Source organism: Acanthopagrus latus, chromosome 3, assembly GCF_904848185.1.
Source record: "Acanthopagrus latus isolate v.2019 chromosome 3, fAcaLat1.1, whole genome shotgun sequence".
In the NCBI taxonomy this organism is placed as follows: domain Eukaryota; kingdom Metazoa; phylum Chordata; class Actinopteri; order Spariformes; family Sparidae; genus Acanthopagrus; species Acanthopagrus latus.
The window spans coordinates 6249768-6267834 of NC_051041.1; the positions used below are offsets into that span (position 1 = coordinate 6249768).

Genomic DNA, 18067 nt, shown 5'->3' on the forward strand with positions numbered 1-18067 from the left:
TTGGTGCCATCTAGTTCCTTTATATTCAAGAAAAGACATGCGCTATCTCTAAAACCCTGTGAGTCACACACAAAACACTAAAGGTAAGAGACAAATATGCGTCTTTGGGGCCACATGCGTCGTGCTCAGAATGATTTTTTTTGCGTTCACCTCAAGGGCCCCCTCCGTGCATGTAGGGGCCCCGGTTAGTCGTCGGTGTCACAGCTGCAGCCCTGAAACACTGTACCTGAGGAGAACGGAGAGGCAGCGGTGCGACACACACACACACACACACACACACACACACCTCAGCTCCCCTTCCCAGCCCATCTGTTTCTGCCTCTCTCTCTCTCCAGCCGACCACCCTCACCTCGCCTGCACAGTCCTTCACTTTATCTACTCAACACAATCACTGCTTTCCAGGGACGGCAACACAGACACGTGTCGCCTGCTCCTACACTCTCAAACATCACTCGTTTTCTACCTGCCGTATGTCCCTCTCTCTCTCTCTCTCTCTCTCTCCTCCCATCTCATTACCCTCCTGTGTCAATTCCCCCCTCATCCCTGCATCTCCCTCTCTTGTAACCTAACTCCCCTCCTCCTCCTCCTCCTCCTCCTCCTCCACCTCCCTCCCTCCCTCCCTCTCTCCCCCCTATTCTCTCCCTCTATCTGACACTCAGCGGGGCCGCTCTCCATCTCTCTCTGTGCCTCCAGGCAAACATATGCTGCTCTTCCCGTCAGATTCCGGTGTGTTTGAGAGAGGAGGGATTGTTTAATGTTTATTAATCACCTGTCTGTGGTGGAGAGAGGAGACGATGATAGAGCCACACACACACACACACACACACACACACACACACACACACACACACACACACAAACACACACTCACCCGGGTGTGATGTTACTGACTTGGCCTGGTTTTTCCATTTTACAGCTCCACATAAGTGGCGCTCATTTACTGTAACGCTGCCTCCACACAGTCAAAACACATTTTTATTTCAGCGGCTCCTTTTCAGCGAATCATTGTGGGTTGAAGTTTTTATTTATTTATTTTTTTTAAAGAAGATCATCCTCCTACAGGCCCCAAACCTACTTCAGTTACAAGTGAAATATTAAATTCGTGCACACATCTACAAACATTTTTTTTTAGACAATTCTTGTAATCAGCAACGTTTTCCATGGAATTACAAAAAGCTTGGACTTTATAATTACATTCATTCATAAAGAACATTCAAATATAGTTAATCAAATATTTATTTCATTGTAAACAAACAATTAATGTCTGTTATGTAAGTGTATGTATATGTAAAGGTAAATAAACAGCAGTTGTAAAACAGCCATCCACATGTTTACAGATGAGCTACTTTCTAAGTGATAAATACTGTGATTTATTAACTACTTTAGTAGTATTTTAAACAACAATCGGAACTGTTCGATAAATAACTGCTTAATAAACAGTTTATGAAGCATGTCTGTTAACAGTGACATCACTGTGAACTCAAGATAAATAATTATAAATTCACCATTTATTAATTGATTGGATATGTAATAAAGTAAACCTTCACAGTGTAACTATACATTTGTCTTGTTTTGAGGCACTTGCATCTCAACGCTGAGCTGTGACCAGCAAAGTTTGAAAATACTATTTTTCTTTATAGTATGATTACTGACATGTCGGGTGGCTTTAATGAAAAAACTAGTAGTAGTATATTATTTTGGCTAGTTTTGTTCTTCTAAGTGCCATGAGGGGACTTTTGTTATAAATTATATCATTCTCGTTAGAAAAGAGAAAACTGAGGAGCCTCCTTTAGCTGATGAAAACAGAGGGATGTGGGTGAAATCCCGTGAGAAAGCTGGTAAGTGGACCTTGAGTCGGGATTATTAAAACAGTTAAACACATGAAAGTAGAATTATGTTGCATCTATTTGTCTCTGGTCTTCCCGCTGATGGAACAAGCATGAACTCTGGTACATATCTAAATGTTTTGGAGTTGGGGTCGTGTGTTGGGTTTATGGCTCAAATTTAATCAAAATCAAGGTGTTGTGTGTGTGTGTGTGTTGGTGGTAAAAAAAAAAGTACATAGTTAAAGAACATGTTTCCCTGAAGCAAGGCTGGGTTTGTCTGACAACCCTGCTGCGCTGCATCACAACCCGAACACCTGTACAACGTAACCTGAGCAGTTGGCAGTCGATGCCAACTTTGCGCAGGTGATGTTTATTCATTTACTGACGCTGCATCCGAGAGATGTTGATACAACTCATACCAAGTTTTTTTTTTTCCAGGAGATATTTTGTTGTGTTTTAATTGACTATGTGCACACTTTTATATTATTCTGAAACAAATTCCCTTGAACACTGAATTAAATCAGCTTGTGAGCACTTTTGGTTAAAAAACAGAACCGAAACAGAACCGAAGACGATTACAACTTTATAGTAAAACCTTTGAATATTTAAATGTAGCTGGGTAAAATATGTTAAAAACTACTAAAACCATATGTGCATGCATGTTTTTATTACACGTGTTCAAGCATGAGCAAGTGTACATTACCCACACGAACACTCACCGAGTACAAGTGCAAAAGTACACAGCCAGAAGGCTGTTCTCTTTCTATGTGCAGATGAGTCGACTGGAGAGCAATGAGAAAGCACCACAGGGACAAAGAGCTTGTATCTCAACTGTGTGTCACTTTTTATTGGAACAGAAAGAGCAAGGAGGTCAACGGTACAAAAAAAAAAAAAAGAGGAGAGAGAGAGAGAGAGAGAGAGAGAGAGAGAGAAACGAGGGCGTCAGGGTTGGTGGTTGAGCAGTGAGCGGTCACTTGGCGCCAGAGGTGAGCTTCTCCAGGTCATGGATGCCCTCCTTGTCAATCAAACGCACGGTGAAGGAGGGAAGGTTCAGGATGAAGCGCTTGTTGAGCTGGAGGACAATGTTTAAATAAGGGCACAAATATAGATAAGATTGAAACAAAAGCAGAAGCCAGATTTAAAACCTACAGTGGGAAAATGATTTGATCAAAGAAATGTTTTAGATTTGATTCCCATTCAACGTCACTTTAAATCAAACTCCATGACACCCCAGGACTGCTCATTCTATGTATACTGTAATATATAATCACTCATATCCTGCTGTTCATGTGTCTAATAATTAACAGTATCTGATAAGTTCTACCAATAAATGAAACAATGCTGATTTCTTTCTGTTGAAAGGCATGAAGATGAATTTGTTCTGCTGTCAGTCAGTCTGATGACAGTTTGTCCGGCAGCTGTCCTCTCGTCACCTGAGGCCGGACGGAGGTCTGAGTCAGCGTGGACCAAACACACACTTACAGTAAATACTGCTCACGTTCTGCTCACATCTCGCTTTTGATGTAGATTCAAAGTAATAAGACTCGAGAGCCAAATTAGAGTGAGAACTTCACTGTGCCACTGAAAAACATTGGAGGCCACTTCTGCAGAGCATCACAATAAACAATTAAACGAGATTCTAATTATTTAAATTAAATATCTCGGACTCACCTCCTCAATGCACTTCTTCAGCAGATCCACCGCCTCCTCTCTGGTCAGATCTAGAAGAAATGATTTTAAAAAAAAAGGGAAGAGAAAACATTATTGACACAGAAATTAAAAGGATGTCAGAGTGTGGTGCTGAGGAGCAAAGGGATCATGTGGTGAGGAATAAAGAGACAAGAACAACAATCTAGTTTGTCAGACTTATCAGGGATAATTCACTATTAAACCACGGCAGAATTAACATACAAATTGGTGTCTTGTTCCTACTGTAATTATTTGCCATTAGGTTAAACAGCTACTTAACAACATCCCTCAGAAGGGCAGTTAGTGTACAACGTGACCAAAGTGCGAACCAACTCCATAACCTTGAATCGTATTCTTTACTGCTCTCTCTCGTCTTTCCAGTCGGTCTCTTGGGATCAATAAAGAGGGAAAAAAACCCCAAACATGCGTGGGGCATTTCTCTGTGCTGACCTGGTCTGTAGTGCCGGTCGAGGATGGAGAGAGTGAGGAAGGCTCCGTAGCCGTGGGCAGCGAAGGGGGCCTTGGCCAGTGAAGACAGGTAGTCCATGTAGTAGAGACCCGGGCCGTCTGTGTCATCGTAGCCCGCCAGCAACAGGTTCACATGATATGGAGTCTGGATACAGAGGAGAGAGAGAGAGTGGATTAACATTCAGCTATATCAATAAAAAGTTTTTTTTACAAAGTATTACTCAAAAGCCGATACAAAACTGCTCTGGGAAAAATGTTTGGGTAAGAATCAGAAAAGCAGCGACAGGTTGACATTAAACAAACAAGCCCACGTAGGAATTATGCAGTGTCGACAAAAAACATACAGATAAACAGAAAAATTGGAAATATCAGCCAAGATGATCAGCCACACCGTAATTAATCTATTCCTACTCTTTATGATCTAAAGGCTACCTGCCTGTATATTGAATATACTCGATATACTGAAGCTAGTTCCACATTGTTGTAAAACACTGTTGTGAACATCAAGTACACCTTTTTTTCTATCTGACTCACTTTTCAATATTGTGTCTTTCAGTCTTATTCGGGCCCAGCAGGGTGCCGCTAAGCCTTGCTTCCAATCTGGCCTGGTGGACACTCGCGGTATTGCAGCAAATCTTAAAAACTGTTGACGGGACATCGAGGACCGCAAACAAGGTCGACTTTCTAATATGATTTTTTTTTGCGGGGGAAACTTTATTCAATGGGCCACAAATCCAGGAAGTAAATGTGGAAGCCAGAAAAAAACTTTGCGCCAGGCGAGCACTTCTTTGGTATAAATCTATGATCGTACTGCTCCCTTCCTCTCACCACTACGTTTGGTTTTAGGGCGAGGAGAACTTCATGAATAAAATGGGTGGAGCGCTCCTTTACCAGCAGCAGGATCTGAAGATATGTAGACTCACCGAGCATCACACAGAACTGGATTTGTAAACAAGAATATGCTGTTTGTAGTTTACAGTCAGGTGGCACGACTTTCTACATTCTTCTCTCTAATTAGAAGCGCCAACTTTGCCATAAGCGTGTGTACCGAATCTCAACTAATTGTTCCTCTAAATAGTTTAATCATAGCAGCACAAACAAAAGGTGAGGGAGCACACGAGGGAGCGATGGAGGGAGACGAAAGGTGAAAGGGGCGACACAGGACAGAGGAGGTGAATGCCTGTTCGAGGGGGGAACCAGAGTGTCACTGGCAGTGTGACATCTGCTGGGAGTCAGCACCCCTGTTGCTCCCTCCATCGCGCCTTCCCTCCCTCTTCATCCCTTCTTTAACTCCCCCCCTCCTCCTCCCCTCTCCGCCGCCTTCACCCCGTGCCCTGGAGTAGCGCCAGGGCTCATTAAAAACTTCTGAAGTCGTTTCTCTTGCCTCTTCTTCCCCCCCTTCTCTCTTTTTAAATTACATCTTTTACGCTCCCAGCCTCTTCTCCCTTCTCTTCCTCCAAAACACTAATTTTCTCTCTCATCGTTGTTGCGAGCCACTGTACCATATTTTTTTTAAAATCCCTTTAAAGCTAGACAATTTCGGGGGATTTCAAAACAACTTATGGCCTAAATTCCTGACGAGGTGGAAGCAGCAGCAGTGTTTTTTTTTTTCTTTTTGATTAAAATGCAACAAGAAAAATATGATATTTCGTTCTCCGTTGTGCGGCGAGGCAAATATGATTCATATGACGCCGGGCGAGTTGAGATCTACACACCTGCCCTCTCATTTCAATTTATCTCACAGCCGACCTGCTTATTTCTCTGACTTGTGTGTTAGCGTTACGTTTGCCACAAGGGCAATGATGATCGCTCCCTGTGGAGTCAGCTTTAGTCTGTGTGTTAACGATGGTTGTGAGCGCGAACACACACACACACCTGAGGAAAGAGAAGCTGTGTGTTTGCGAGTGTGCACAACGGGCGTGAATCTCAGGGTGAATATCTTTGTGCGTGTGCGTGCATGTGTGTGTGTTTTAACTCCTCCGTGAGACTGCGAACGCCCCAGTGGCGTCACCCCCACCCACCAGACACCTGTCTCACTGGTTACAATGTAACAATAATATGGACTTGGCATCAAAATAACCTTCCCATGTCACCTTGGAGGGAACCAGGCACCTTGTTAACCCAGCCACCTGAACTCACACCCAGGCTCACATGCAAACAATACACATATGTTTTATCCCCCCCGCCGATGCCGCTCATCTCGCTCTCAGCCAAACAAGGCGACCGCCGCGCCACGAGACAAAAGCTTCACCTGTGAGCCGCGATACGAACCCGCTCCACTTGGTTATAAAGGAATAGTTTCAAAATACACTGGTTTCCTTTTTGAGTTAGATGAGAAGATCCTTACTGCTCTAAATGATTGTCTGTAACTGGCTAGCTGCTTAGCTTAGCACAGAGAAGTGGAAACTGTTAGCGTCAATATGTCTAAGACATAGTTATAATATATAACTATGATATAATGTAATATCTACACATCACATTTCAACATTTACTAGAGTCTTTCTGCTGTTCTGTTTCAGCTGCAACTAGCCAAGAACATAAACAAGTTGTCCCTTGTCATATTTTAGCCTGGTTCTAATTCTCTTTTCACAAAAATCCAAAAGTTTTATGCCTCTATGTTGTGTTGATAATTCAATGTGGTATCGAAAAAACATGGTATCAAAAATCAAAATAGGTTTTAAGGTTCTTTATCCAAGTGAGAAATTCCAGTATGGTGACAACATTACTGTGGATTAAAACAAACAAGACAGAAGTTGTTATTTCAACTTGCAGCTGCCAGTTATTTTCTTGATTAATCTTTAAACTGCCTGGTCCATAAAACATAAGAAAACTGTAGCCGGGTGTCTATTTTTCTTCAAACAACAGTCAGAAAGACAAATGTGTTTCATTAACAATGAAAAAAAAAAAAAATCCCAAATTACACAGCGACTTGTCACCACAGACAAACGTGCTTTGGGCAACCGGCCACCATTCACCAATTGTTATGTATTCAATAAAAAGGCAGTGTCATTCTTGCACTGTGCAGAAAACATGTCAACTTCTAAAAACTGCTTGAAACTTTCGAAGCCATGCAAAATAAATAAATAAATAAATAAATAAACAAACAAACAAATAAATAAACTCTGATGGGTTTCATACTTTATAATGCAGAAAAAGATACTTGGCGTTTTTCCATTTATCAACAAAAATGGAGTTTACATTTTCAGTGCACTGCTGTCACTTTAGATAATTAAGTTTATTGTTCAGATGCAGAAGCCTGTTTTCATTACATGTCTTTGTCACAAGTGTTTGATAACCACATTTGGGGGATTGATTGACCCCAAAAAATGTAGTATCGGTCAGGCTTGGTATCAATCTTTTCATCTGAATGTAGCAAAGAACTGAACAAGCATCTTTCCAAAAATGTTTAATGGTTCCTTTAAGACATCAGCAGAGTATGATTAAGAACAAAAAACGCTTCAGTTGTGACATAAATTAAGGTCAAAATCCTCACAAACTCATCCCCAAACTCCCCTCTATCACGTTCCAACACTCCCCCCCTTCCTTTCCTGCCTCCCTTCCTCCCTCCCCCTATTTTTGCACCCTGCCCCGGGGCTTGTTCTCTTTATTGGCATTTCTCCTCAATCTGCTGTATTAATTGTTCATCTGTGCAGGAGCAGGGGAGCCTCGTGCAATATGGCGCCAGTAATTATTTGTGCCCATTGTGTGCCCGCGCTAAAAAATATCTTACAAACCCATATGGGGCCAGCTGTAGATCAGCACGGAGGCTAACTGTTGCTGCCGTGGCCTTACAAAAAAAAAAAAAAAACTGAAAAAACACAGCTCAAACTTTACACTGACTGATCTGTATTTTTACAGCATAACAAACACTAATAAACAAAAACTGAGGACTGTAAGGCTTCTACTTTATCCCCCCCACCAAAAAAATTCCCATCTGCCCGCCACCCCTGAGCTTTGCTGCATCACTTTAACCTCACATCTCAGGCCTCCTACACCTACACAACTTTGACCAACAACATTGCTCTACCTGTCAATTCAAAATCAATTGAATTCACAAAATATTACAGCTCATCAGACAAGAAACTAAAACTTTGCAGTTGTTGTGCTTCATGGTGAATTTCATGTGTATCATTACTGATATGCATGCAGCAGAATCGAGGGCCTCAGGTGATTATGCTTACCGCTAGTTTTTATTTTTTCTCTCTCTTTGTCTCCTCTCTAAAGCTTGAGCGAATGCAGTACTCCAGAGGTTAGCGGAGTTGTTTTTGTGGATGGCGGGCTGGTAAGCACACACAGTCGTATGTGAACTGGGTTTCGCTTCCTTTGCGCCGACATGCTCTGCTGACTTTAGCTAACTACACCTCCCGGAGGTCTGCAGCCACTGGGGTATGACATCTTTCAGACTAAAGGACTCATCTGTAATTTATCCTGCAGAAATACGGCCATCAGAATTAACAATATACCACTGATTAATTTATCAGCCAGTGGATTTTTTAACCTAGGGGTTTGGACATGCCGGCGGGATCACGTGATGATTTTTTTTTTTTTTTTTGAGGGGCTCAGAATGATTTAAGGAAAAAAAGGAGAGATTTGATGTACAAAAGCAGATCATTATCTTTCCTTTCTGCCTGGGCTAAACTTTAATCTGCAATGATTTAATCAGATTAATTAAAATATATTCCAACATATGCAGCCAGATCCCCAGATGAGAACTGAGTGTAGTCTTGGACTACGGGCGCTTTTCAATGATTCCACATAACATTTAGTTTTAGTCAACAAATCTCTCTCTCAGTAAGCAGCTTGTGGTGTCAAAGTTTACCTATTGTATACATGTTTAATGTTGTTTTGTGTTTTAAAGTTGTGGTAATACAAAGATTGGGAATCTGGCTTTTAAATATGGATATATGTGTGGAATCACTTGCAGAGAAGTGTAAAATTTGATTGGCTGTTTTCTTTGTCCATTTAGTTTGTTTTATTTCATGTGTGTTACACATGTTTATTTTATATGTACTGTATTATATTTGTATGTGGTGAACATGTTTTTTTCAAGACAGCCTCATTAAAAAAGAAAGAGCCATCTTAATGGTCCTTCCATGATTAAACTAGAACAACACTCAGTAGAGCGCATACCTCCACCAAGGCCCAACAGGCCCCTTTAAATCAAGCACTCAAATCCAATATTAAATAAAATATTTAAATCAACTAGATCAGGAATTTTTGTTTGGATCCTCAACTTGTGCCACTTGTCACTCATAGACGCCAGTCACCCAAATGTGGCTGATTTTTGTCAACGGGATCAATGCAAGATTCCCTGAGAATTTAACAAAACTGCTGAAAAACGCCCCGTCCTGCAACGTTAAAGAAAGTGGGAAATAATTCCAAGAGCTGTCCCTTTATCGGGATATGCACCAAAAACATATGAGATTTATTCTGGGTGAGACTCGTCCTCCATCCAAGTTATGTAGAAATCTGTTCTGAAGTTATTTTGTAATCCCGACGACAAACTAACCAACGTACATCAGCAAAAACATAACCTCCTTGGTGGAGGGTAATCGTCATGGTCATGGAACTTTTATTTTCAGATCACTAAAAGATTTAATCTGTCTTGAAATGACAGCAGGAGTCGCATCAAAACATGTAGAAAGTAAAACACATTTCTGTAATTTTGATAGCTACAAAACGATACTCTTTGTATTGTTATTCGTTACTGAATAAACAAAACATTTCCAAAAGGTTTGGTGTGTTTTATGCACATTTGTTATACAGAAGGTTGAAGAAGGTCTTAAAGCTGGAGGAAAAAAAAAAGAATTCCAAAACTCACCAAATGAATACTCAAATAGTGAAATATTTGGGTCCAGTCCTACAAACTACTGATTATTGGTCTCGATTAATTAGGGATGCGACAGGGTACTTATTAGATTAAGTCCCCTCAAAGACAACTGATCAGATTCATCCTCATCCAGCACATCTGTTAAAATATCTAATTTCTAGTTGATAAAGCAACACACTCAGTTTCACATCCACACGGACAACACACATTACATATTCTACATACTCAAGATGTTCTGCGGGAAAAACACCATTTAAAAAAAAAAAACCTGTTTATACAACATAATTTGCAAATGTCCGTGTACTCTGGAGGTTGATGAATGTGAGAAGAGCATAGCTTGAGGAAGGTGTGGGCTGCAGAGGAGAAACTGCTACTGCTTCAGTTTCTGAGCACTCCTGAGAACGCAGCATTAGTAAATCCTGCACTCATAAAACCAAATTCATCACCGTGAGGCACAAAAAAAATAACGATACACTCACAGCTTATGGCGAGACATGAATATAAATGTTATCCTCCACAGCATGTGCAACCTTGACAGAATAAAACAATCCTGATCCTATAGGTCCCTCTGTGTGCATACTGCATATTGTATTTGTGTGTACGTTGACTCCTACTCGTTCTCACACTCCGGTCTGTGTAGTGTTGTCTACTGGGCCCGCTTGTTTCCCCCGGGACCCCCGCTCCTCCTCCTCCTCCTGCTCCCGCTCTACCCATATCCCCCGTTCGATGTGTCCCACATTCCCTTCACTGCCACACTAATTGTTTTTTGTAATTATTTTCACCCTTCTGCTATTGTGACAGGCAGCGGCTGCACTACTCTTAACAAATTAGCACAAGCGACACGACGCACTCTTGAACCGCCTTCCTTCTCAAAACACACCATACCAAGTATGACAAGTTAAATTAAATGTAATATGTAGGACTGAAACTATTAGTCAAACATGATCTTGTTCTTGTTTCTTAAAGAGAAGAATTACTGCTTTTCCTGTCCTATTGTGACTTCTCATCTCATTAATATCTTTGAATGCTTTGACAGCTTTGGCATGTTCTTCCCCTTCTACAGTTGCACAGATCTTAAAGACTTGAGCATGTTTCACACAACGGATTATGAGTTGAATTCAAGCACTTTCCAGGGTAACTAAGCTAAAAATGAACCTTCAATGCACACACAAGACTATACCAAAAGCCAGAGGACGCACGCACATTTTACCTTCATGACGCTGGGTTTACACCACACACGGAATAACGGAAAAACACACTTCACATTTTGGCACCCGTGTCAGGAAATCTAGCTACGATTTGCTCCATGTCTGGTGTGAGGTGCCAGGAAACAACAGAAAAGATGGTGACGGGATTGTTTAAGTTCAAATACTAAAAGATTTTTTGTCAACCTTCGTGACTGTGCAGATGAGAACCTTGGCTATGTTGGAAAAATCAAGCATTTTTTCAAGGCTATGGTATTCCCAAACTTGAAAACATAAATTAAGCATTTTTCAAACTTTAGAGTTTGTACTAACCCTGTTTGAGGCAAAATAAATAACATTTACTGGACTTGAAAACATTGATCCCCAAACTAATGTTGCCAAACTTTGCTTAAAAACTTCACCAATCAGCATTTAAGTACAGTGGTATTATAACTAAAACAAAATATGTAAACCAGTACTTTATTCACGGCCTATGTCTCCAAAATTCTCAATAAATACCCCCTAAATCTAGTTCTTGCTTGTGTGTCTTTCTCTGTACTGCTTGGTTTATGAGTGTTATTTTGCTTCTGTGGGGCTCTCAGGTCTCTGCAAGGCCTCAAGGACACATAATAATTTCAAAAAGCGCTGCACTTTTCAAGATGTGTTCAGCATAAATAAACAGGGCAGCTCACAAACATGCAGACAGATAAATTAGCTGGTTAACTTGCCTGGTTGTGGACCCAACCTGAAAATATCTGCACCTTTATGTGCTTTCTGTTTTTGCTTAGTTGTTTTGTCATAAGATGGGCACTGAAGGTCAAAATCATGGTATTCTGATAATATACCCAGAGCAACAGTTAGGGTGGGGGTGGGGACAGTGTTGTGGGCTCAGGTGGTGTCATGAAGTCTCAAAGGGAGAAACCTCTGTCGTCATTCACAACAAGCTGACAAATGTACCTGCCTCTGTCAAAATGCATCTACTAGTTCAGCCTAGATGTCTCTAGCTGATAACCACACGCACGCGCGCGCACACACACACACGTATAATTGCAAGCGACACTCAATTCCCACCTGATCTTCTGAGTAAAACAAAATCACAGCAGAGCCACACCATCAAATAAGCAAGGCCTCTTGTGTTTACCAATTGTAATTTCCCGTTTAAGCCAAAAATAAAAATAACCGTTTTGAGCTGATGTTAAAACACATTTTGATACGGATGAGTAAACTTGCAACATATGGTGACTGTCACTGCCATTTGAAGTGAGATTTACTTGAACTTATGGGAATTAATTTGTGATTGTATCATTTATTCCCTGAAGCAAAATGAGATTGCAAATGCTAAGAGATGGATGTAATTAAGTTAAAATAGAAATGAAAATATTCATAGGTATGTTCACTCATTACTACACAATGAACGCGCTTAATTCAGAGGGTGACCAATGGTACAGGGGATTAATTAGCTACCGAGAAATTATACACCAATACTGCTTTTGAAATCCTTTGTAGTGGGTTTGAAAAACTTAGTTAAAAGTTAAAAGCACACAGGTAAAACAAAACACACGTATAAAAATCCTGAGTATATATATCAGACAACACACAACAACACACACATTAGATTGTTAATTGAAACACCACAAGGACGTTCAGCCTGTTTACTGTGACTGACGATGTCTGGGCTCACCGTCAGCCTTACACAATTATATCTAAAAGTGTAGCACAACTTTTGCTTTATTGTTGCTCTATTTAAAGTTAACTAAATTAGTTACTGCACACTCCATCAACCTAGCTCTATCAATCAAACCCTTTGGTTTAAAGGAGAGTGTGAGCAAATAATATGGTGTGTGAGAAAGTGTTTCCCACACACACAGACTTCACTCAGCTGGGCCAAGCAGGTGTATCTGGTGAACAATACCACTCAGAGAAACACAGAAAGAGAGAGACTGGGGGGGCTTTATAAAACATACTGCTGGCTAAGCAAGTCAATATAGGTATAGAGGAACAGAAAAGGCACAACAGGACAGTGTGTGTGTTTTAAGGTGATTAACTAACACTATGAAATCAAAACTTTTAAAAAGATTCTGAAAATCTTCAGCAACTCAAACGCTGAAATAATCCCTTCATGTGTACGCCTAGTGATGCTCAAAAATGTGGAAAATGTGCCTCCCAACTCCAACAGTTACTGGTTATGATTATAGTCTCGTCCCTCATCAAACTACTCCATAAAACAGACATATTTTCTCAGAGCAGGAGAAAACAATTCTCACAAAGTAATGGTTACTATCGCTGCTTTATTGGACCCAGATGGCTTTTTAAAGGTCTGAGAGCAACGGCCAGTGCCGGCAGGGACAAATGATTTCCAAAAACAATTTCAAGCAAACAGACAAATAAAAAAGTGGACACAATTCTAATGGATGTGCCGAGTAATACAAGCTAAAAACAAATGCATAAAACTTAAACCATCTTACACTCTGTTACGTGGTCATTTTTATGCTTCGGCTACGCAGACTTGGCTGTTTATTTGATAAGTCAAAATGGATCATATCAGTCTAGTGTGTAAACCTCACAGGACTGCTATATCTCAGCAGTTTGAGTGAACATGAACAATTAACTGCATGCTGGATGGCATAGCTTTAAGTGCATTGTCATGACACTGATCTAAATTTGTCAAGTCATAGTTTGAGCTGTATATTCCAGTTTTATTTTAGAGAATTACCAGTAATTATGATGTGTAAACTATCAATAGTCTTCACACAGCTCATTGGTGAAGATCGTCCAGGGTTTTTCACTTGATTTAACTCCAACAACAGTTTAACAGTCTACTTCGTGGTCAAAGGTTTAACACATACTCTCTGTTATAGACAGTACAGGCTGGGTATTTAGCTGGTATCTGGATACTTACCCTGCTTCGAAGGTATTCTGCAAGGTTCTTTCTTGTGAAGTTTGCTGCTGCTGCTGGACTGAGTTCATAACCTGGTGAAATTGGAGGCAAAATATGTCAGCCAAGTGTCAGCAGGTGTGGCATCACTATCCGTGTCAAGACATTATGGAGTTAAACTTGGAGGTGAAGGAAGACCAGTTGACCACATGATCATCCTTTTGAGGTGCTTACCGTTCCTCATTTTGTAGAGCTGAACGTTTTTCTGGATGTACTCTGCGAACTGTACTGTGTCTCCTGCCTCTCCGACACACAGCATCAAGATCTTCTCACTTAGTTTGAACATCTTGTCATAGTCTGAAAAACAAATAACAATGTATTCATTAACCTAGTATTTTCAAGTATGAAGTATTTTAGTTGCTATTTACTAACTACCAGGGTGAGCAACGTTAAATCAGCAATTACTTTCACTTTCAGTGTCAGCAGTCTGCTTGGTCACCTTATGCTAACCTTGCTATCATTTGTTTTCTTTACAAAACTGTGAAACGGATTTAATTTTCGCCACGTATATCAGTGGACTGCATTTATTCTATACATTATGGTGACAGTTTTGGGCAGAAAGCTGTTTAAAAAGATGCCAGAACAGATTGAGAGAGATTAAACCGCAGAACTAACTCAGCTTAGTAGTTAGCTAGGTTTAGCTTTGCTAGCACACTCACTCTCGTTACACTCGCATGCTGTATAACGTTAACCACTAAATAGGAGAAGTTACGCACTACACTTCAGTATAAAGGAGGACAAGCATTACGCACAACATATCAGTAAAGTGACAAGGCATTCATTTCAACAAGAACTATAACAAAACAGCTAAGTTAGCAGGTGTAGCTAGATCAACCGGCTCAATGGCTAAAGCTAAGCTAACGCGTTGTCATACCGTGTTTCATCTGAATGATGCTGCTGGCCGCAACATTATCCGCAGCGACCAGGACGAAATCAGGTCCCTGTATCCCAATTAAATATTCCATTCTGTATAACAGCTACGCGCCGAAAGATTTCTATAAAAATCTGAAAGAGCACTCGTCTCCTTTCCTCGTTTGTGCAGATTACACAGCAAAAGTTTGAGATGAGTGTCGCAGCTTGTTGTCGTCACCGGAAAAAGCTCTTGCGCGCTTCCAACGCGACTCGGGCGGGCAATTTGAGCGGACTGCTGTTGGCGTGTCAGCCGTGTTGTGATACTTCTGTGTCGATTCGGAAATAAATCCAAAAGTAATCGGTGATTTCTCCGGAAAGAGGTCGGTATGAACGAGGGGGTGTCGGACAACATAATGGCGGATTCTAGTAACCTTAACGGCTCTCTGCGAAGACGGTCAGCGCGGTTGAGTTCTCCTCCACAAGCTAACGTTAAAGCTGGCAACAAAATGGCGGTGGCATCTGTTGCTGTTAAACGCTCCATCACGGTGAGAAAAATAGCCCCCAGAAAAACTGTAGCACCGTCGGAGCACAACAAGGAGAACACGCCGAGGCGGTCGGGGTCAGAGGACAGCCACAAGAAGCAGAAGGTCTCCACCCCTGGTCCTGTCCCGGGCCGTGGAGGCTCCTCCTCGGCTAAGAAGAAGAAGAAGGCCACAATGCCCTCACCGATCCTCCCCTCGACACCTCCGCCGGCCTCTCTTGCTCAGCAGCCGGCAGTGGATCCAGCGGACGCGGTGTGGTCCCAGAAGGTGCGCCGGTCCTACAGCAGGCTCAGCGACAGATCCCTCAACAGCCCCGACTCCAGAGACAACTTGTTCGGCTTTGACAAGCTGAACACCCCCGAGGTGGGCCGAAGAGTCAGGCAGTCCAAGACAGCCCTGGAGGTCTCTGGGTCCCTGTCTGGTCTGAACTCATTCACGACTTTGCTTGAGGCAGAAGACGGCGGTTCAGCTTCGCCCGAGCCGGACACAAACATCCCCGGAGTGGCTGTGGTGAAGGAGAAGAGGAGGAGGAGGAAGGTCCAGCAGATAGACGACACAGAGCTGGACGCCATGGCCGCCAAGATGAACGCTGAGTTTGACGAGGCTGAGGTGTTCGAGCTGGTGGTGGAGTGAATATTATGATTCACAGACATTATAAGACTGAAGGGGAATCTCTCCCAGCATGTTGTTTTTGTCACTGACATGCTGAAACACACTGACTCTGAGTGGACAACACTTTTATGTGCGCTTCATACTCGAAACTTCCAAGTTTTTGTATAATTCCAGCTCTAAATATTGTACATTTTCATCTTTTATGTGTTTTGTTGTGCATTTAAATGCTCTTAAAGTGGTTGTTTAGGTCATTATGTGATGGCATAAATGCATAATATCACATTAGTTTTGATTATGACCAGTAGTTGGTTGAGTATAAACCTAAAGCATGTTCTTGAATCTGTTTTTAATGGAACATTTATACAGATCCTGTTCCCTGTGATCATTAACCTTTTTATATTTGGGATATTTGGGAAACGTCCAAATTGCCAAAAGTGTAATGTACAAATTTGTTGTTCAGTGACGTGACAGCTTGATATGGATAATTCTCACGTGTATATAAACTGGTTTGTAAACTTTGAACCATTATTTGCAGGAATGGTCAGATCTGAGAGTAATAATGGGGTTATTTTTCTCTATTGGGGGAAGTTAAGTGGACAGAATTGGCATTTAGTTTTTTATCATTGTTCAGAATGTTTGAATCAAAAACAAAAGCGATGTGGGCAGAAGTTTAGAACCACACTTGAATAAGGTTTTATATCCACATCTAATAGACATAAAATTTCAGAATGACACTGTAAGATACTTGCTTGTAAATGTAAATAAATCCTCATTTAAATGACCAGAATTTCCAGTAGACTTAAAGTTCTTACAGTCACAACACAGTCTTGCACAACACTTTTGATGAACCCTTAAAGAAGGGTACAAATCATAAACTGAACTAATGATGGATGGGTTACTTCACACTTGATGGGTCATCAATTCTGTAATGATAATTCCCAGTTTATTTAACTGATGTGCAGCCAAATCAGCTGGGCTCCTCTTACATAACAGTTTATTTTCAGACTGTGCATTTTTGGGTGATGAAATGAAATCAGTGACAGAATTAACATTCCTAAATCGAGGATCATTTATTAAAGGTTAGCAAAGTCATGATGCATCCCACATCCATTAATGAACTTAATCACTGAGTCATGCAATTATTAAGCATTACTTTGCATATGATTTCTACCCTCATTGTAGTGTTACATAATTGGGCCAGAAAGTATTCCGAGCTGTAAAATGTGACTGCTGGGGAACAACGACACGTGTTCCTGATGATGTTATCATGCGCGGATCTTAATAAGGTAGCCAAACATGTCGGCTAACAACACATTCCTATACGCGGCGCTGGTCTCTGGTGACCATACTGGGGCAGACTGACTGACTGAGCCAGTGAGCGAGTGAGTGAGTGGGCGATCTGTCTGGATTTAATGAGAATGGTGGACAGGTAAACGCTCTCCTCCAGAGTCTCTTAACAGTGTAAGTGGATGTGTTGCATAATTTGCTCTAACAAGAGTGGGGGGGTGTTATCAACCGTCTGACTGTGCAGATTCAGATAAACTGTTTGGGTCTGTTTGGCTTCAGATGACAAAAGACTTTTCATGTGTTTTGCAGCTGACGTACAAACGACCTGAATAACTGATTGGAAAAACAAATACAGGTGCTTCTATACGGGGCAGAGCAGGTCCATGAAACATTTGATGAATATAAAAACAGTTGTTAATCGTGTGCTTTGGCCACCCAGATCGCAACCCAGTTGAACTATGAGAGACTTTGACCTGTTGTGTGAGACGGCGCTCCCAACCGCCATCATCAAAGTGTCGAATAAGGATTGACAATGGCATTAAAGGCGACAGGTTCACCCACAAAATAACAATTTGATCGTTATCTGCTATAAGTTTTGTAGTCCTCTCAACATTTCTGGAGTTTCGGAGCAAAACAGCGTTGCCGCATTCTTCTAAACAACTGAAATAGATGAAGACTCCTTTTAAAAATGTCAATAAAACAACCAAAATATACAGAGAATGGCTCCATACGGCTCATCCAAGACTCCCGGAAGCCCAGAGATCCCACATTGATTTGAAAAGATGTTATTCACACCCTCGATGCGTGCCAACAAGGCTGCTAAATATGGCCGACTGAAATAT

General features: G+C 41.3%; 2 protein-coding genes across 2 annotated transcripts; one reads left to right on the forward strand and one right to left on the reverse strand.

Moving 5' to 3' along the window:
* Positions 1 to 2646: 2646 nt before the first annotated feature.
* psmb2 (proteasome 20S subunit beta 2) lies at positions 2647 to 14937 on the reverse strand. The gene is made up of 6 exons (XM_037093062.1): positions 14807 to 14937; positions 14107 to 14229; positions 13897 to 13967; positions 3966 to 4128; positions 3498 to 3547; positions 2647 to 2898 (listed from the first exon to the last, which is right to left on the reverse strand). Exons 1-6 carry the CDS (start codon positions 14895 to 14897, stop codon positions 2797 to 2799), a joined length of 600 nt encoding a protein of 199 aa, XP_036948957.1. The 5' UTR covers positions 14898 to 14937; the 3' UTR covers positions 2647 to 2796.
* Positions 14938 to 15022: 85 nt separating this feature from the next.
* cdca5 (cell division cycle associated 5) lies at positions 15023 to 16725 on the forward strand. Its single transcript, XM_037093061.1, has one exon. The coding sequence runs from the start codon at positions 15171 to 15173 to the stop codon at positions 15957 to 15959; it is 789 nt and encodes a 262-aa protein (XP_036948956.1). The 5' UTR covers positions 15023 to 15170; the 3' UTR covers positions 15960 to 16725.
* The last annotated feature ends 1342 nt before the right edge of the window (positions 16726 to 18067 follow it).